Raw genomic sequence first — 20,690 nt, forward strand, 5'->3', positions numbered from 1 at the left:
TCTTGAGAGAGGACGGAGAGCGAGCACGGAGCACACGGGGAGGCATGCTCTCGGTTCCCCTTCCCACCCTTCTCCCACCTCATTGTGCCCCGGCGCTCTGCTTGGTGTCCGGCTTGGCAGCCTCATGCTGTGTTGCTCACACTGTCCACGTGTGGGCTGGGTGGGCTGGGTGGGCTTCCCGGGATGCGGACGGAACCTGAACTGCCGGATACGAATGGCATGGACTCAAGCTGGTCTCCCCGTTCCTCCCCAGGGCTCACCGACTCCGTGTGTTTGCTGCGAGAGCTGCAGGCTTGCGTCCCGGGACGAGATGGCCGAGTCGTACTTCTCTGACTTTGGCTTGTTGTGGTACCTGGAGGAGCTCAGGCGGGAGGAGTTCTGGAAGTTCAAGGAGCACCTCAGGCAAGAGCCTCTCAAGTTTGACCTCAAGCCGATCCCCTGGGCGGAGCTCAAGCGGGCGTCCAAGGGCGAGCTGGCCAGCCTGCTGGAGAAGCACTACCCGGGCACGCAGGCCTGGGAGCTGACGCTGGGCCTGTTCCTGCAGCTCAACCGCAAGGATCTCTGGACAAAGGCGAAGGAAGAGATGAGGAGTGAGTGTGGGGGGCTGGGTCACTGCTGGCCTCCGTCACGCAGGTGGCAGGTTGGTGGAGTTGGTGGCCGTCTCCATCGGCCGAGCCTGGACAGAGCTCAGTGTGAGCCTGGTGGGCAGCGGAGGAGTTGGAAGCAGCGTGGTCAGCGTGCTGCTCTCTTGGGCGTTTGTCTCCCATGCCCTGCCCTGTGCTGAGCTTCTGTGTCGGCCGAGGCGGCGTTCACTGTGGTGGCTGGCCTTCCCTTGGACCAGACACACACAAGAAGGGCCAGCGCAGGAGCCTGACACGGAGATGCTGATGGCCCGTCTGCCCGGGAGCTTGTTGGTCTTGGGGGCACCTGCTGCGTGCAGGTGCTTCCCGGGCTGTGAGGGCCTCAGTCTGTCACAGCGCTTCCCCTGGGGTGCTGCCGGCTTGAAGGCAGAGCAAGCTCCTTCCCGGGACTGTCCCGTACATGGGCGTAGGTCAGGTTGTCATGACGGAGAGGGGGTGCCTCTGCCTCATGTGGGGTAGAAGATAGAGGCGCTTCTCTCCAGCTAGGACAAGCCCCCAGAACGAGGGATGTTCCTACGCCATGCGTCAGCAGCGTCTTGGTTCAGGCCCATGGCTGTATGTCACAAAAGGTGTGCAGACCCTTGCAGCAGACGGGGCTAACTCAGTCACTCTGGGAGAATCCCCTGTGTGCCATGGGGAAGTGCCAGGGCAATTCTGGGATGGAGCACGTTGGCCAGACACGCCGCTGACACACACACACACACGTGCAAACAGTGCAGTGACCTCGCTGGGCCACGTGGTGACCAGAACCGGCTCTGTGAAACCAGGGGTTCCTGGGCCTGCCCACGCCAGGGTGGCATGCTCGGGCAGCCCTCGGGAGCCCGGCTCACACAACTTAGGGCCTTGGCCAGGCAACCGTACCCGTGTCTGCTGGCTGATCTCGACATAACGTGACAGGTGGACAGCTGGCATTCAGCTGGTGTTTGGCTGTCCGCTCGCCACACCCGGAACGGGTGGAGCGTTCCAGAACAGGCCGGCCACTGGTTGAGTCTGTTCCTCGGTGTCCCTCAGGCTGGGGTTGTGGGAGCGGCCTCCTGCCAAGGGGAAGCCTCCCGGAGGGCAGTGAGGAAGCGCGAGGGCTTGGTGGGCAGCGTCCTCGCGCGCCCTGGGGTGCTGGCGGAGAGACGGGCGTGGCAAGCAGACGGTGAGCCGTGCGCTGTCACCGTGCTGTTCGCGGGGAAGGCGGCGGTGCTCGGCTCAGCGCCTTTTGCATAAGAAAAATCTTTGCTATCTGTCCTTATTCGGCTTCCAAGGCTTAGAACCAGCCTTGACTGCTTTCCCAAGCTGCAAGCAGGGAGCTGGATGGCAAGTGGAGCAGTCAGGATGAGAACCAGAGCCCGTATGGGATCCTGGCACCTGCAAGGCGAGGACTTGAACCACTAGGCTATCATGCCAGGCCCAGAAACACCATAGTTTTAGGTGTACTTTTAGGATAGCAAAGGGTAAAGTTTGCAAACTTGAAAATTATTTTTTTAAAAGAGTCATATATATTTTTATTGGAAAGGCAAATTTATAGAAAACAGGGAGAGAGATCTTCCACCCACTGGTTCACTCACCAAATTGCCACAGTGGCTGGAGCTGAGCTGATCTGGATCCAGGAGCCAGGAGCTTCTGGGTTTCCCGCGTGGGGGCAGGGTCTCAAGGCTTTGAGCTGTCCTCTATTGCCTTCCCAGGCCACAGGCAGGGAGCTGGATGGGAAATGGAGCAGCTGGGATAGGAACTGGCACCCGTATTAGATCCTGGTGGTTGTGAGGATTTAGCCACTAGGCTACTGTGCTGGGCCCCAGAATTCTGTATATAGTTAAATTTTTTAATTTCTACTAGAGCTGCCTTTTTGGAAACACTTCTTTTTGGTGCTTCCCTGTCACGGCCAGTTCTGTGCATCACCTAAGACAAAGCCAGAGCGCTTGACCTGCGTCAGTCAACTTCTGCTGAGTCCCACCCCGATGTTCGTCCACCAGAGCTGGCTCGGGACGAAGCCGGGAGCCCCACCTGGGTCTCCCACATGAGCGGCAGGAATTGCAGGAGCTTCCGAAGGGTGTTTTCAGGAATCCAGGCTGGGAGCAGAGGGGTCAGACTCCCAGCGGGCCCCGCGGCCTTGCCTGAGCCCCGCTCCCCTCCCGCTCCCCGCCACGCATGCTCACTTGACATCTCCGAGCAGCTGGCTGACGGCTCCTCACCCGCCTTGCCGTGTCTGAGGGCGGGGCTGTGCTGATGCAGTTACTTCTGAAGTAAATCATGTGTGCCTGGAGGTTCATTCAACCATGCTTTGCTTTTCTCCTTCATTCTTCCTGCTCCCCGCCCCCCGTAAAGATCCACTTGTTTGAAGGAGTTGCTAAGAAGGCGAGAGGCGACAGAAGTGGAGACGCGAGCGCTCATCTGTGCGGGTCACTCCCGGGAGGGTGGCAGTGGCCAGGGCCGGGATCCAGAAGCTTCCCCCAGGTCTCCCACGGGGCGGGCTCAGTTCCAGACACGGGATCTTCTGCCTGTCCCAGGCCGCAGGCGGGAGCTGGGCTGGAAGTGGAGCAGCCGGGACTCGAACCAGTGCCCTTGTGTGATGTTAATGCCGGTGGTCGAATGCCACCATACTACCCTCCTTTCCTTCCTAAACCCCTAAGCGTCCTTGGCCCTTTATTCTAAGTCGGACAGTTTTACCAGGTGAAAGTCAGTTATTACAGTTCAGCTTTCCCTGTGGGCTACGCTGATGTGCAGCTAAATCTTTGCTTCTAGAATATTCTCTCCTAGTGGCCCGATCGGCCTTTGTTCCATTGTTTTGGCTTTTCTGCTCCGAGGACACATCGCGCAGGGAGCGGGGGCAGGCTGGACCTTCGCGGTCTCCGCCGTTTGAACCCGCGATCCTTTGCCCCGCTTGGCGTCTCGCTGCTTTCCTGTCGGCCTAGTGCTGTCCCCCGGGTCCCTGCCCTTCCCTTTGGTCTGTCCCTGTCAGGCGCCTCGTCATCCAGTGCTGGCACTCGTGTTTTTCTTTCCTACATCTGTGCACTCTGTCCTTGGAGATGGTTCAGATTCGGGTTATCTCCTGTCCCAAGTGTATGCCCGGGGCTCTGATACCCCTGGCAGTGTTGGGCCCCGCCTTGCTGTGGCTTTGGGGTGACTGGCAGACTCGATCGGCAGAAAAGCTGGTAATTAGGAGTGGGTCCCTGGAGACATAATGGTTTTTTAATTTATTTTTTTTTTATTGGAAAGTCAGATATACAAAGAGGAGGAGAGACAGTGAGGAAGATCTTTTGTCTGATGATTCACTCCCCAAGTGACTGCAACAGCCGGAGCTGTGCTGATCCGAAGCCAGGAGCCAGGAACTTCCTCAAGGCCTCCCACATGGGTGCAGGGGCCCAAGGCTTTGGGCCGTCCTCGACTGCTTTCCCAGGCCACAAACAGGGAGCTGCATGGGCAGTGGGGCTGCTGGGACATGAACTGGCTCCCATATGGGATCCCGGTGTGTGTGTGAGGCGAGGACTTTAGCAGCTAGGCTACTGCACCAGGCCCAAGGCATACTGATTAATTGTTGCATTTACTCTGAGACATCATGTTTAAATTCATGTAAGTTGACAACTTGAGGGGTTGGCAGCTGGTTGAGAGACACACACAGGGCGGTGTCACTGTCAGACCCGAGCTGCTGCGGCCCCGCGTTGGCCCCTTTGGGTATTTGTAAGAAGCAGGGAGAACCAAGGGAGTGGATCCTCATCTCTCCTCTCCTTCACTCAGGTAAACTCAACCCGTACAGAAATCACATGAGGGACAAGTTCCAGCTCGTGTGGGAGAAGGAGAGCCGTCTTCCGGTGCCCGAGAGCTTCTACAGAGAGACGGTGAGCAGCGAGTGGGTCAGCGTGCAGGCGCTGTACGCAGAGGGCGAGCCGCACACGACCGTGCTGCACGGGCCCGAAGGCCGCGGCAAGACCAGCTTCCTGAGGAGGGTGATGCTGGAGTGGGCGCTCGGCAACTTCCTGAGGGACAGGTTCACCTACGTCTTCTTCCTCGACGTCCTGGAGCTGAACGGCCTGCAGGAGACCAGCCTGGAGGAGCTGCTCTCTGCAGACTGGCCCGCGGCCGCCGGGGCCCTGGGAGACGTCCTCTCGGAGCCAGGCCGAGTCCTCTTCCTGCTGGATGGCTTCGACGAGCTCAAGTTCGACCTGGAGCTCAAGGCTGACCTGTGCGGCGACTGGCGGCAGCGGCGGCCCCCGGCCGTGGTCCTCAGCAGCCTGCTGCAGAAGGCCATGCTTCCGGAGTGCTCGCTGCTGCTGGCCCTGGGCACCGTGGGCGTCCGCAGGTACTACCCCCTGCTGCACTCGCCCAGGCACATGCTGCTCCCGGGCTTCAGCGAGCAGCACAGGAAGCAGTACATCTGCCACTTCTTCCCCGAGAGGGACGACGCCCTCCGCGTCGCCAGCTTCCTGAGGGACATCCCCTCGCTCTTCGCCATGTGTGAAAGCCCCCTGGTGTGCTGGCTGGTCTGCACTTGCCTCGCGTGGCAGCTGGAGCGCGGCGAGAGCCTGCACGTGGGCACCAGCAACACCACCTCCCTGCAGCTCTTCTTCCTGATCAGCGCCCTGCAGGTCGGGAGCCGGGCTGGCCCTCCGCTGCCCGCGCCGGCCCGCAAGCGCCTGCAGAGCCTGTGTCGCCTGGCCGCCGAGGCCACGTGGACCCAGACGCCCGTGTTCCGCCGGGAGGACCTCCAGAGGCACGGGATGGCGGAGCCTGACATCAGGGCGTGGGTGGACACCCACTGCCTGCGGCCCAGCGGGGACGCCTATATCTTCAGCCACGTGTCCCTCCGGGAGTTCTGTGCCGCCCTGTTCTATCTGCTGCAGCAGCCCGACGACCCTCCGCAGCCGGGCGTGGGGGGCGTGTCCCAGGTGATCCCCGCCAGCCTGAGTTTCGACCACAGCCACCTGGCCCGGCTCGGGGTGTTTCTGTTCGGCGTCTGCAGCAGGAGGGTCTCCCAGGTGCTGGAGACCTACTTTGGGGTGCTGCCGACCAGCGAGCTGAAGGCACAGATCCTGGGGTGCGTCCGGAGCATGAGCCAGGGCAAGCCCGAATCTGCCGTATGTTTCCAGAAGCTGTTCCACGGCTTGTTTGAGATACATGAGAGGGAATTTGCTACGCAAGTGATGGACCTTTTCGAAGAGGTTATGACTTACATGGACAGCGTGGAGCAGCTGGTGCTGACCACGTACTCCCTCAAGAACTGCCGCAACGTCCAGCAGCTGCACGTGTGTGTGGAGAACATCTTCGATGCCGCACCTGCCGAGTGAGTCCGCCCTTGCCGCCTGTGGGTGCCTGTCCCGCACCGGGCCTCTTGAAGCCAGCGCCTGGGTTCCGTGCGTCGGCGCCATGCCCCTGGCTGTGCTGGCGTGGAGCCTCTGGCTGGTCCGGGTGGCTAGCCGGTACTTGCGCTCTTGGTCGTGTAGCAGCTTTTACGATGCTGAGGTGCAGTTCCCTGGTCACTGAAGGCTCCCAATTAGCAGCCCTTGCTAACTAACCTGAAGGTCAAATAGTGTCAGTGGGGGCAGGACAAGGAAGGTTGAAGTGCTCCCCAGGGGTCACAGGGCTGGGGGGTGTCTCGGGGCTCCCTGGGGACTACCCTGGGGTCACCGGGCTCGCCTGGGGTCATGGGGCTGGTAAACGGCTCATCCAGGGTTGTTCCTCTGGCCTTTGAGCTGTTCTGCCACCATGCTGGGTGCCCCGAGTTCACCTGCTGGCCTCCCCGCACCACGTCCACCTGGGTGTCGGTCCTTTCTGGGAGGCTGGGGCTCACCCGCCTGTTCCGGGAACGTCCCGGGTGGGATGCAGCCCCCGAAAGTCGCTGTTTTTCTCAGGGGCAGCGAGGAGCTGAGCTGCTGGAAGGAGTTCTGCTCCGTGCTGGGCACCAGGACGAGCCTGCAGGTGCTGGACCTGGACAACTGTAAGCTGAACGAGGCTTGCCTGAGCGTGCTCTGGAACGCGCTGGCGCAGCCCACCTGCACGCCCCACAGCTTGGCGTGAGTTCCGCCCCGCGTCCCTTGCGTGTTTTCTGGACTCGGTTCGGTCGCGTCTGTTTCCGACTCACCCAGTGCAGCGCGATCCTCACCCCGCCTTCGTCTTTCTTCAGAAGCACAGGAGCACACGGGCCATTGTGAATCCAAGTCACGCCTTCCGTCTTACCACTCTCTCAGAATGATTTATTTTTGTTGGAAAAGCAGATCAGATTTAGAGAGGAGACACAAAGAGAAAGATCTTCTGTTCCCTGGTTCACTCCCCAAGCGGCCGCAATGGCCACGGCTGAGCAGATCTGAGGCCGGGCCAGATCTCCCAGGTCCCAAGGCTTTGGGCCGTCCTCCGCTGCTTTCCCAGGCCACAGGCAGGGACCTGGATTTGGGAATCAGGGCAGCCGGGACTCGAACCCTGTAGGCTCCCGGTGTTCGGAAGGCGAAGGTTTAGCCATTGCACCAGGCCCCATCTTAGCACTTTCCAGTTAAATTTGTTTCCCTTCCCTTCAAATGTCACTATTTCATGGAAATATTCCTGTGTTTCTCAAGCTGCCTTTTACCATTGATTTTCCGTTACGGATAGTGCTGGCCAATATGTTTGTAGACAAACAGCTGGCATGGCAAGCTTGGGATTCCTGCGCCCGGAAAGGCTTGCGTGCGGGGGTGGCCCTGGAATGGTGGGTAAGAAGGTGGGCTTGGGGAGAGTCCTGCCACCCTCGCCACAAGCACAGCATGGCCTTGGCCTCCCGACCTGATGCTGTGTCCTTTTCGCAGGTGTAATTTTTTGTCACACTTTGGAAATGGCGTGACCTTCTGGGACGCGGTTCTTGGGCGGCCTCACCTGAGATACTTGAACTTGTACCACACCACCATCGCCCCGTTCGGGGTCACGTACATGTGTGAGATGCTGAAGCAGCGGGAGTGCCACGTGGACGTGCTGATGTAAGTCCCCGGGCCGTGCCGAGTGGCTGGTGCTGCTGCGGTGTGGAGTGCCCGTTTCCTGGGAGTCCTTGACACACCTTCACTGTCTCGTCCATCTCGGCCTCTGCAGAACCTGGGAAGGCAGGGGGCGTTCACCAGGACCCGTGGAGGGGTCGGTGGTGGGCATTTATAGTGTGCAGTCCTGCTGCTCGGGGTGGGTTTTGGTTGGGTGTTGGGGGTGATGAGAGCAGGCTGGGTTTCCTGTAGCTCCGTGGTTCTCCCCACATTGGGCACCGTGCCATGGGTGCGATGTTGGTGTCTGGTGATGACTGGGTGGTCGTGGCTGTGTGGAGAAGCTCTGCCAGGTGCAGCAGGCAGTGCCCCGCGGGCTGCAAGGCATCCTGTGACGCACAGGTGGGTCCCGCCACGGAGAGGGACCAGCCCCAGGAAGTGCTCCGTCCCCGTGCGGCTGCTGCTTTGTGCAGGTAGCATGGCACGGGGCTGCTGGCTGACACGTGGAGCCCCCGCTGTGGTGGGTCAGCTGCTGAGGTGCAGGACCCTCCGGAGGCACGGGCAGCGACCCCGGGGGAGACTGGCTTGTGCCTGGACTTGCGGGCTGGGCATAGGAGCTGCAGTTGGCACTGGGGCGGGCTAGCCATGCAGAAGGGGCTTGTGGGAGCGGTGACCATCGGCAGCTGTTTCCACAGTGCCAGGACTCCTGTCTGCAGGCTGTGCAGGCTGGCACACACGTGTCCCAGGGCTATGACACTAGGTGCGTGTCATCTGTTAATACAGGGACAGATCAGACTCCTGACAGACATCCCTGGGGTGAGGGGAGCCTGCCCAGCAGTGGGCTTTGCAAGCCTGTCCCTGAGTCCTGTGGTCTGCCGGCCCTGTTGAGGGGAGAGTGCTGAAGATGGGCACTGCCAGCATGCGTGCCAGGTTCGGTCACGCAGGTGCCTGAAGTCCAGGGAGCTCACAGAATCTGATTCGGTGTCCGCCCCACCTGCGTGGCGTGGGAGGTGTCGTCACCCAGCTGTGCTGCTCAGGGCTGGGGAAGGGTGACGGGACAGCTCTTTGCGTACTGGCCTGGTCCCCTAACCAGTGTGTCACGCGTAGCTGTTGTAACGAAAATGCTGACACTCCTGCTATTGTCACGTCTCTTCTTCCTCGCGTGGCTCATGTCACAGTGCAGTGGATTGTGGAGTAACTCACTCTTGCTCATCCTCATGCTACTTTTTAAATTTAATTTTTATTGCAAAGTCAGATATACACAGAGGAGAGACAGAGAGGAAGATCTTCCGTCCAATGATTCACTCCCCAAGTGACCACAATGACCGGTGCTGTGCCGATCTGAAGCCAGGAGCCAGGAACTTCCTCCAGCTCTCCCACGTGGGTGCAGGGTCCCAAGGCTTTTAGCCGTCCTCGACTGCTTTCCCAGGCCACAGTCAGGGAGCTGGATGGGAAGTGGAGCAGCCGGGATTAGAACCAGTGGCCATATGGGATCCTGGCGTGTTCAGGGCGAGGACTTTAGCCGCTAGGCCACCAGGCCCCGTGCTGCGTTATGATTGTGTAATGGTCATGTTCTCACTGTCTTCCCAGTGAACCTGTTCACACTGTGCTGTGGTTACACATGTGTTCTCATGGTCCTGTCCGTCCCATGCCCCCGTTCTCACTGTCCTGTCCCATGCCCCGTTCACTGTCCTGTCCGTCCCATGCCCCCGTTCACTGTCCTGTCCCATGCCCCGTTCACTGTCCTGTCCCATGCCCCGTTCACTGTCCTGTCCCATGCCCCCGTTCTCACGGTCCTGTCCCATGGCCTGTCCTGAATGCACTGTCTGTCCTGTGGCCTGTTCTCATGGTCCTGTCCCATGCCCCCATTCTCACTGTCCTGTCCCATGCCCCGTTCACTGTCCTGTCCGTCCCATGCCCCGTTCTCTCTGTCCTGTCTGTCCCATGTCCCCGTTCACTGTCCTGTCCGCCCCATGTCCCCGTTATCTGTCCTGTCCGCCCCATGTCCCCATTCTCTGTCCTGTCCGCCCCATGTCCCCGTTATCTGTCCTGTCCGTCCCATGCCCCGTTCTCACTGTCCCGCCTGCCTCCTGCAGTGTGCCGTCTCACCGGGCATCTGTGGTCCTGTGATTTGGTCGTCGTATTAAGTGAGTGCGCCTGGAGTGTGACTCCGCACAACCACCCCTCCCACCCCCTCCTCTCCCTCGCTCCACACTTCCCTGCTTCTTTCCTGATTTTAGAAATGCAAATTTTCGAGCCTAGCCACATAGCCTATTCATAAATCAGCCTTGCATGCTCCGGGATCCCGTATGGCGCTGGCTCATGTCCCAGCTGCTCCACTTCCCGTCCAGCTCCCTGCTTTGGCCTGGGAAGCAGTAGAGGACGGCACAAAGCCTTGGGACCCTGCACCTGCGTGGGAGACCCAGAAGAGGCTCCCTGCTTCGGACTGGCTCAGCTCTGGCTGTTGGAGCCATTTGGGGAGTGAACCATCGGACGGAGAAGCTCTTTCTCTGTGCCTCCTTCTTGCAATAAAATCTTTCAAATAAAAAAAAAATCTAAAAATAAATGCATCTTTACCTTTCACTTTGGCACCATAAGCCCAACACTGCAATACTTAGAGCGGTCGGCACGTGGACAGTGAACCCCCCAGCCTTCCGGGGTTCCGGCAAGGGCTGCAGAGAGCAGTTACGCCCCGGGACGCTGTTCCGGCTCACCCAGACGGCACTTGGGTTCTCTGGGTTGGGTGTCACAGATCAGGGCGAACATTCCCAGCCTGTTTCGCTCTGCACAACGCCTTCTGCTCGCATCGGCTTAGCTGTGAAAGGCACGTTTCACTCCGTGCTGTGGCTGAGTGCATATACGCCGTGTTCGCCCACTCGATGTTGACGCTCAGCCACTGTAGGTCCTAGTGTCAACTCAGCTGCTACGAACGTGGGCACGGATGGCTCTCCTATGCTGGTTCATCTTGGGGGAAATTCCCCTTGGGACCTGCTCCGGGTGGCTGCGGGTTCCCGCACTGCCCGGGATGGTGGTTGCCACTGCCTCACGGTCCTGCCAGCCTGGGCCCACACGGTCCTGCCAGGCTGGGCCCACACGGTCCTGCCAGGCTGGGCCCTCACGGTCCTGCCAGCCTGGGCCCACACGGTCCTGCCAGCCTGGGCCCTCACGGCCCTGCCAGCCTGGGCCCACACGGTCCTGCCAGCCTGGGCCCTCACGGTCCTGCCAGCCTGGGCCCTCACGGCCCTGCCAGCCTGGGCCCTCACGGCCCTGCCAGCCTGGGCCCAGGGCACCTCTGCTCACAGCCTCACCAGCATTAGCCCCCTGATTTCTGTATGGAGGCCAGTCCCGCTGGGGAGAGGTGAACCCTCTTTATTTTCATTTGCATTTCCCTTGTGAGCCTGCTGACTTTTATTTGAAAGTCAGAATTGAGGAGCGAAGGACAGACAGATCTTCCATCCTCTGGTTTACTCCTCGAGTGGCCACACTGGCCAGAGCTGAGCTGATCCGAAGCTAGGAGCTCTTCTGGGTCTCCCATGCGGGTGCAGGGTCCCAAGGCTTTGGGCCGTCCTCGACTGCTTTCCCAGGTCACAGGCAGGGAGCTGGATGGGAAGCAGGGCCGCTGGGATTAGAACCAGCAACCACAAGGGATCCCGGCGCATACAAGGTGAGGACTTTAACCACTAGGCTAGTGCGCCAGGCCCAGGGTTGGCTTTTACAAGTGCACTGGAATATCGGGCGATGCTTCCTGCAGCAGACAACGGCGCTGTGTGTGCCCAGCCCTGTCTCACTGCCCTGTGGGCTTTGCCTCTCAGCTCGGACACTGGTGTCACGTTCCAGGGCAACACGCTGCCTTGCTCCCAGTGTGGTCTGTCCAGTGATGGCTGTAGAAGTGCCTTGGCTCTGAGCTCTGGGCTCACTTCCTGGGTCACGCGTCATCCTTGCGTGGGGCCCAGTGGGCTCTCATCACTCTGGCCTCAGTGTGGGCTGCTGAAGCGAGCATGGCCTCTTGCGTGAGAATGGAGAGCTCTGGGTTTGCGGGGGCCCGTGGAGCAGCAGTCCGGGCCTTTGTGCACCAGACGCTAATAGCAGGCCTTGTGTCATGACAGCCACAGACCCCTTGGGACACGCGGAGGGTCCCTCCAGGGCCTGGTCACCCCGGCGGAATCACGGTCTCGGACAGAGTCCTCACTGGGCGGGAAGCTATGGGCAGGGCAAGAGTGGGGTGATTTTGTGCTTTGGAGTGGGTGCAATGAGAAGCACGGCTCCTGTTGGGGCCCCTGCCCCACTCACATAGCCCCTTAGCACATCCTATTACCTGTGTCTCCCCCAGACTGACCAAATGTGACATCAAAAGTGACAAATGTCAACATCTCAGCGAAGTCCTGACCTGCAACAACAGGCTCAAGTGCCTCTCCCTGGGGGAGAACCCGCTCAATAACGAAGGGGTCATGGAGCTGTGCGAGGGTCTGAAGCACCCTCAGTGCGTGCTGCGTACGCTGGTGTGAGTGGGGCTGGGGAGCGGGGCTGGGCTGTGAGTCGGGCTGGGCTGTGAGTCGGGCTGGGGAGTGGGGTGGTGTGAGTCCGGCTGGGCTGTGAGTCGGGCTAGGGAGCGGGGCTGGGGTGTGAGTGGGGCTGGGGTGTGAGTTGGGCTGGGGAGTTGGGCTGGGGGTCATGCTAGGGCACAGCTCAGCAGTCTACCCTGCATTAGACGAATGCTCGCGGGTACTGCTCACGAGTCTGAGCCTAGTGGCTCCCCAGCCAAGGCTGGGGCTCTCCGGGACTAGGACCATGCATGGCTTAGTGGCTCAGCAGCCGGGGCTGTGGCTCTCTGAGGCTGTGGCCACTCACAGCTTAGTGGCTCAGCAGCCAAAGTTGGGGCTCTCTGGGGCTGGGGCTCAGCAGCCGGGGCTGGGGCTCAGCAGCTGAGGCGTGTCTTTGCAGGTTAAACTTCTGCTGCATCACAGCTGTCTCCTGTGAGTACATCGCCCAAGCCCTTCTGTGCAACAAAACCTTGTCCCTGCTGGACCTAGGCTCCAACATGCTGGAGGACAAGGGGGTGGCGATCCTCTGTGAGGCCCTGAAGCACCCGGACTGCACCCTGCAGGAGCTGTGGTAAGTCTGGCCTGGTATGTCTGTGTGCGTGTGTCAGCCACCAGTCCACAGCCATCCTGTCCCAGCCACTGGGCAGCGGGCCCCGTGTGGTTCTGGTGGGGCACTGCCTCAGGTCTCCACTTGAAGGGTTGGCCAGCATGCACCCATGGTCTCAGGCCCACGCTGGAGTCCCAAACACCAGGCCCAGGTGACCCACTTGGGCACAGTATAGGTGAGGCCAGCTGTCGTCCTGCCCTAGGGGGTCAGGAGGAGTGGCTGGAGTGACACCTGGGGGAGTGCTCGGCAGGGATGGGCCCTACTGTGTGTTCCGTTAATGTCCTTTACTGCCGGCTTCCTCTGGGGCCTGGACACACTTCAGTCGGACAAGTGAAACGGGCCATCCCCTTGGGCTTCTGTCTTGTCTCCCACACGTGCTTATGGGGCCGAGGAGTGTGCCTGTGCAGGCACCCCTGGCTCTGCCCTCTTGGCATTCTGGCCCTCTTTGCTGCGAGCTGTCAGCTAGCCCCCTGGACTCCTCTTGCTGCTGGCGCACACTTCCCACCTCACTCTACTTGCAGTGAGGATGGGCTGGAGATTGTGGGGATTAGGATCTGCGGGTCAGACAACCCTGAGCCTGCAGTCAGGGCGTCAGGCGCCCCGCTGGGAGCCGGGTGGGCAGGTGGGAGCAGCAGGCCGGGGTGCAGGGGCCCTGTGGGCCTCAGTGACGAGAGGACAAGCAAGCCACAGAGGTGAGACCTCCCTGAGCCTGTACGCAATACAGAGAACAAAACCACACCGCACACTGGGCACAGTGCACGAGGCTGTCCTGGCCAGGGCCTCGCTGCTGCAGGGAGAGCGGCATGAATGAGGGCGGGAGAGTCAGCTCAGGCACAGGGTTTTATTCATGGTGGGAGGGGGGGAGGAAGGATAATCCAAGGACTGGGATTGCCCGCTGGTGGGGGACAGCACAGGATCCCTCCCTGCGACCCCCCAAGTATACAGCCCCGGCCCTGGACGCCTTGGCCGTCCGGTGGAAGGTAGCCGCTGCTCAGCTGGGGCCTGCTGCTGACCTGTGGGGCGCACGGCCTGATGGGCTGAGCCGAGGCCTGGGGGCTCCTGCAGGGCACCGCAGACAGGCCTGAGACCAGCCTCCCGCCCTGTGCCCCTCCCAGGCTGGCAGGCTGCTACCTCACCCCGGCCTGCTGCGAGGACATCGCTGCGGCTCTCCTCTGCAACACAAACCTCAACACGCTGAAGCTTGGAAAGAACAGCATCCAGGACAACGGGGTCCAGCGCCTGTGCCAAGCGCTGAGGCACCAAAGCTGCCAGCTGCAGCACCTCAGGTGTGTGTGCTGGCCTGGGCGGGCGCAAAGCCAGCAAGCGGGGTGTCAGCAGCACCCCAAGGGCCCCGGCGTCCCGGGGCTGTGGGCGCCAGCTGGCTTGCCTCGGGAGGCTGCGTCCCGGGCTGCCTGAGCGCACAGGCCACGAGCATGTTGGAGAGCTGCTGGCGGGGCCCACGGGGGACACGGCACGCTGTGTCTTTCAGCCTGGAGCTGTGTCAGCTCACCGGTGCCTGCATGGAAGACCTGGCCCCGGTGCTCACGAGCTGCAAGACGCTGCAGAGCCTGAACCTGGATGGGATCGCGCTGGACTGTGATGGGGCGGAGCTGCTGTGTGAGGCCTTGGCCCACCCCGACTGTGGGCTGAAGATGCTCGGGTGAGTGGACGCCGCGTCCACGGGGCTGGTGATGGACTTCAGTGACATCCAGTTACCGCAGCTCAGCTCCGTGGGGCTGCAGGCACAGGGGAGGCGGCTTTGGGCACGGCCCGTGAGGATGGCAGTGGCTGGACAGGCCTCCGCTGCCTCCTCAGCTCTCAGGCACCCGGGTAGCGATGCCACAAGGGAAGACCTTGCTTGCAGGGGTCGGGGAGGAGTCGGGGCGAGGCTGGAATCCGTTTCTCTCTCCCTGAGACCTGGGGGAGCTTCTAGAAGTCTCCTGGGTTAGACGCACCTAGATGAGAGGGTTGTCCGGTACAATTAACTACATTACTGGTTATCTAGAAATTAGCTTCATGCTATTCTGACAACTGTGGGACAATGATGAAGTGTTCCTGGGTAGAGCTGTGATGAGCGCAGACTTTGTAATTACCGATGTGGAGTTGCCGTGGACATGCTACAGTGCTACTTGAGCAGGCAGCATGTGATAAGGGCGAGTGGTCACAGAGTCACAGTGCTGCTGGAGGTGTCACGGAGAACTCTGCTGTCTGCGCTATGGGGGGGGATAGGCCTGGCCGGGAGAGGCGGGCCCAGCGGCATACGGGCCGAGAGAGGCAGGCCCAGCGCCTACGGGCCGAGAGAGGCAGGCCCAGCGCCTACGGGCCGAGAGAGGCAGGCCCAGCGCCTACATGATCTCTGTTGCCCCAGGCTGGACAAATGCGCCTACGGACAGGAGTTGGAGCTGCGGCTCTCGGCTGTGGAGGAGAAGCAGCCGCAGCTGACCATCCAGCACGAGCCCTGGCTGATGATAGAGAACCGGGTCAAGGGCCTGATGCTCTGAGTGACCGCCTGCCGCCGTCCCCTCGGCCAGGGCTCTGCATGCACCCCTGTCCGCCTTGCAATCCTGAGAAAATACACCGAGTGTGTGCCGCACCCTTGGGAAGGTGTGCTTTTCTTCTTCATGGGCTCCAGGGAGCAGGCTCTCCCGCAGGCACACACGTTCCCGCACCTCGGCCCCTTGGTAAATGCCCGTCCAGTCGTTTAAATTCCAAATTTTCCACAGGCACTGGTTTAATCTGGTGCTCCACTGTTCCCGTCGTGAAGGGGTGGACATTCCTAACAGGATTCCGCTTGCAGGATGTCATTTTAAATCCTCAGCAGATCGCAAACTCCAGTGCTAGGCTGTGAGCAAGCCTCCTCCCTAGGCTGTGGAAATGGGGGTGCCCGGTTCTCACCTCTGCCAGGGAGCAGACAGCGGAGAACTCTGAACCAGCACGGCGGCCAGGGAGCTGGCTCTGTCCTGGGCGGAGGCCTGAGGCCGGGGCGCGGTGGGGCACAGGCATTGGCAGCCTAGGAAGGGAACTGAGGCCCCAGCGAATACTGGGCAGCCTCCGAGCCTTCTGGGGCAGGCAGCCCAGGCCAGGCAGTGACCGCTGCACGAGCCCAGAGCCACGGGACCAGGAGGCGGCGGCTCCGGTGTGGCTGTGCTCCCGTGCTGAGAGTGGGGGCGTCCAGTGCACACCGTGGGCACTGCCACCATCCAGCCCTGGTGAGCCGCAGTTGCCGCTCTGGAACGCGGAAGCGGCAGCTGGTGCAGCAGAGGTGCCCGCCAGGCAGAGACCCGACTATCGGGCACAGCCAGGTCCTCGTGTGTGGGAAACCCAGGCACGGAGGCCGTGTCGTGGCCAGGCAGCGGGAGGCAGTTAATTCTATGGAAGGTGGTCTAACAGTTCTCAAGAGAGGCCGCACAGGCTCAGAATGTAAATATTTATTACCTGAACTCCCAGACACATCCCCTTCAGAAGGAAGGGGAACGGGCCAACATTGAGCCAGCCCCCCGAGAACGCCTGCCCTCCCGACGAACACCCTGCAAAGCTTAGCATCGGGGGGCTCTCACCTGCATGCCAATCCAGCTAGAGGGGGAAAGGCGAGCCCCCATAACTGCGCATTGCCTCCCAGGAACTTGGGGTTTCTACCCGCGGGGGGCAGGAGTAAGGCAGCTTTCATTTGTCAGAACTAGACAGGGGGAGCTCTGTACATGCAGAGAACATGGACTTAAAGTCTGCAAAAAGCAGCGGTGGCTGAAGGTCGTAGGTAGCAGGTGGTGCTGGGGCCTGAACTCCAGGAGCCCCTGGGCCAACACTGAGTCATCCCCCCTCCTGTTACCAGGGACAACAAGGTCAGCAGGTGGAGCTGGCTCTGAAGGGACTTGGTGAGCCGTGAAGCAGCAGGCCTCCCTACCTGGGATGCTCCAGGACTTACCACACGATGGGGCAACTCTGGGCCGAGTCCAGTGTGTTACCACTAAATGAACAACCTGATTGGGGCTGTTGCTGTTGGTACAGCAGGTTAAGCCTCCGCTGTAGTGCTGGCGTCCCCTATGGGCACTGGTTCGAGTCCTGGCTGCTCCACTTCCTCTTCAGCTCCCTGATATGTCTGGGAAAGCAGAAGAGGGGGGCCCAACGTGAGGCTCAGAAGAAGCTCCTGGCTTCAGACGGGCCCATAGCTCTGGCCACTGGGGGAGTGAAACAGACGGGAGCTCGCGCACTCTGCGTTTCAAATCCTTAAACATCGCAATTGAGAACACGTGTGCTCAATACTCAAAGCAGACCGACCTCTGGGGACACACAGGGTCCAACCGTCGGGAATTCTGTGTTCGCCAATAGAAGGATCTGGCATTTCTCTAACATTCCACCCCATGAGCGTCACAAGGACTTCCTTGCATGAGGTCTTGGTCTCCAGCAATTCAAACCCCCCCACAGCCCCTCGGCCTGATGCAGAGAACATCCTTCTGAATGAATAACGGGTCACCAGGGGAATCAAAGGGAGAGGAAGATCTTCCATCCACTGATTCACTCCCCACGTGGCCACAACGGCTGGAGCTGAGCCGATCTGAAGCCAGGAACTTCTTCCGGGTCTCCCACATGGGTACAGGGTCCCAAGGCTTCGGGCCGTCCTCGACTGCTTTCCCAGGACACAGGGAGCTGGATGGGAAGTGGGGCCACTGGGATTAAAACCCGTGCCCATATGGGATTCTGGCTTGTTCAAGGCGAGGACTTTAGCTGCTAGGGTACTGCACCGGGCCCAAGAGTTTTAAAAATTACAAAACCTACTGTGTACTGTGCATATAGTTACATTTTGCATACCCAGCTCAGGTGGTGCAGCAACAGCATTACGGAGCGAGCTTTGCAGCACTGTGCTCCTGGACTTGGGAACAGGAAGATGGTATGAAGCCTCGGTGTGCGCTCAGGGAGACAGGAGCTGAGCAGAGTCCTTACGCCGTTTCCGGGGGCTTGGGCCCCCACCGCCTTGCTGGAGCCCCGGGCTCCTGGCTTCGGCCAGGCCCAGTCCCTGCTATTTGGGGAAAGAACTCAGCAGGTGGACGGGCTGTCTTTCACATCTCAAAGTGGCTTGGGTGCAGAAATTGAAAGAGGAAGGTGCCCGGCTTCTCTGGACAACCACGTGGCCACGCAGGGTCCGTCCCCCTTGCGGCTCTGCTTGGGCTAGACTGCGAACTTGAAAGATCAGTGGTGAACCAGCCACGTCTCCTAACTGCCTCCTTTCCGAGCCTCGAATGCTCCATCCAACCCGTGACCTGCTCGTGGCAGGGACAGAGCGTGGCTGCCACGAAGGCGGCCTGGCGTCTCCTGCCCGAGGCGGCGCTGGCAACTGGCCGTGAGGTGGGGGTGGGCAGGGGTGAGGTGGGGTGGGCAGGGATGAGCTCAGGCAGGCAGGAGGTGGTGGTAGCTGGGCATCGTGTGCTGGGGGAGCCACAGGCGTGAGGCCGATGGAGCTTGGTGTGGGAGGGAGCTGGGGGTCTCTATTTGCTGCCTCCAAAGACAATTCAGGTGGTCACAGAAAATATTCTGAAATCCACACATAGTGTTTCCACCGCACTCATTTTCCATGAACACTTGAAAAAGACATTTTGTGGGGCCCGGCGGCGTGGCCTAGCGGCTAAAGTCCTTGCCTTGAACGCGCCAGGATCCCATATGGGCGCCAGTTCTAATCCCGGCAGCTCCCTGCCCATCCAGCTCCCTGCTGTGGCCTGGGAAAGCAGTTGAGGACGCCCCAAGCCTTGGGACCCCGACCCGTGTGACCTGGAAGAGGCTCCTGGCTGTGGATCGGCTCAGTTCAGCTCCATGCTGGCAGCCATTTGGGAAATGAGCCAGTGCAGGGAACATCTTTGTCTCTCCTCTTTGTCTTTCCAATAAAAAAATGTTTTTAAAAGAAATTGGACAGATAGATTATAGGATATTAAACTCACTTCTCTTCCCCCGCTGCCCAGGATTGTTGCACAGCTCTGGCTGCTGCCCCGGCAGGTCCTACAGAGGTGGAACCAAAGGTGTGTCTTTCCCGTGGACTCCGACGCGCAGGTCCTCCGTCGCAGCGCCTGGCTCCAGCGCCTGGCTCCAGCGTCCTGCCGAGGTGGGCTCTGCGAGGCAGCCGTGGATGCCCACATCCTCCAGTTCCTCCACTCACACGGAACCTCGGGCTGAGCTCCCAGCCCCCCGATCGGGCACGGAGGGCGCGGACTGGCCGGCGGGAACTGCCAGCAGCTGCCCCCCGACTCCCTCCCTCTCGGATAAATGCAAACTTTCGATAATAAATCTGATGAAACCAGTCAACGTGTCCCTTTTTCCACTTCTCTGAGAGGGTTCCCAGAAAAGAACAACTCGGGCCAGCACAGGGAGACGACCCGGTCTTACCGTGCTGACGGGCAAAAACGCGAGCTCCTTCCGTCAACAGCACCCCACGTGCAGGGCTGGTTCGGAGCTCCACTGCACGGCAGAGTTAAAGCGCAAAGCCGAGGGTGGGCCAGGCTGCCGGACGGCGGGAGCACGGTGCTTGGGCCGGCTGCCCAGCTCCGGTCCAGGAATCCTGCTGCTGTGCCTGGGTGGGTGGGGATGGCAGTCCTTCCAGTGGCTCTGCCACCGCGTGGGAGAGCTGGCTCGAGCTCCTCGCTCCTCGCTGGCCTCGGCCGCCGCACACTGCAGGAGAGCAAGCTAGTGCACAGCGGGGACAACTCCGGCTTTCACCAATAACTAACTAACCATTTTAGAGATAAGTTTACTTTGGTGAAATACTTGAAACCCATGCAGCTTTTGAAATCTATGCATTTTCATGAACTTTTCACTTTTTAAAAAAGTTGGTTTTGATATAGTTTACTTGGTGCAGGGGCTCCTTTCCCATCAACTATGTATCTGAAAGAGCTACAGAGGAGGGAGGGGCACGGACACGGCCCGTTTCGGATCACTTCCCTGGTGGCCCGGCTGGGTCAGGGCCGAGCCAGGGCCAAGCTGGCATCCAGGAGCTCCTTCCCCTGGGGCACACGCTCTGAGGGCCTGGGAAAGGGGGACGCTGGATTGGGAGTGGAGTTGCCATGTCGCCAACGGGCACACTGCATCACAGCCCGGGCTGCGCGGCTTCTAATCCGGGGCAGCTGCTGCCCCCTGCCAGGTGGCACAGGTGGCACAGGGCTCCTGCCTCACACGCGGGAGGCTCTGAAGGAACCAGAGCTCCTGCCTGCAGCTGCCAGGCCCCAGCGCTGGAGGTGTGAGCTTGCCTGCAGCTGCCAGGCCCCAGCGCTGGAGGTGTGAGCCATCTCTGTCTCCCTCATTCCATTTCAAGTGCATGAAACTAGACATTATTTGAAAGTGACAAGTTGAAAAACTGAAAATGAAAGACCCTTTGACCTTCAGGAAACACACCCCCCACCACACATCCACGGTCACACTCAAGGTTCACGTACCTGGAGCTGCCTGCTTGGAGGAGGGCCCCACGAGAGTTCAGTAGGAACTGCTGCCTGAGAAGGCCCTGGCCTCTCTCATCCAGCGGAGGGTCCGTGTGGTTTGGCCTCTCTCGTCCAGCGGAGGGCCCGTGCGGTTCTGGGCCTCTCTCGGCCAGCGGAGGGTCCGTGTGGTTCTGGGCCTCTCTCGGCCAGCGGAGGGCCCGTGCGGTTCTGGGCCTCTCTCGGCCAGCGGAGGGTCCGTGTGGTTTGGCCTCTCTCGGCCAGCGGAGGCCCGTGCGGTTCTGGGCCTTGGCTCCAGGAACCCACCGAGTTCTCAAGTGAAAGATCTCTGCTGGGTCTGGAAGAAAGATCAGCAATTCCGAAGGCTGTCAGCAAAGAACAGGTCTCCACGTAATCCTCCCCAGGGGGTGTTGTAGCCCTAGGTACCATTTTATTTCTTACGTAAAGATGTCCACCCACTGATAATTAGGGAAAGGAAGTGTGTCGCCCCGAAACCCACCCATGCACGCATGCACCCTGTCCCCCATAACCACACCCCTACTGCCACACGCACACACACCCCTCACTCGTAT

At 60.4% G+C, this 20,690-nt stretch overlaps 1 protein-coding gene across 1 annotated transcript; it reads left to right on the plus strand.

Annotated features, from left to right (window-relative positions):
• Window positions 1–267: 267 nt before the first annotated feature.
• Window positions 268–15,207, plus strand: NLRP9 (NLR family pyrin domain containing 9). The gene is made up of 9 exons (XM_040978248.1): window positions 268–590; window positions 4,365–5,907; window positions 6,476–6,637; window positions 7,400–7,567; window positions 11,889–12,059; window positions 12,500–12,670; window positions 13,822–13,992; window positions 14,196–14,366; window positions 15,075–15,207. Exons 1-9 carry the CDS (start codon window positions 311–313, stop codon window positions 15,205–15,207), a joined length of 2,970 nt encoding a protein of 989 aa, XP_040834182.1. The 5' UTR covers window positions 268–310.
• Window positions 15,208–20,690: the final 5,483 nt, after the last annotated feature.

The sequence above is a fragment of the Ochotona curzoniae genome, unplaced genomic scaffold, assembly GCF_017591425.1.
Source record: "Ochotona curzoniae isolate NIBS_2020 unplaced genomic scaffold, NIBS_Ocur_1.0 contig_2861, whole genome shotgun sequence".
Classification (NCBI taxonomy): domain Eukaryota; kingdom Metazoa; phylum Chordata; class Mammalia; order Lagomorpha; family Ochotonidae; genus Ochotona; species Ochotona curzoniae.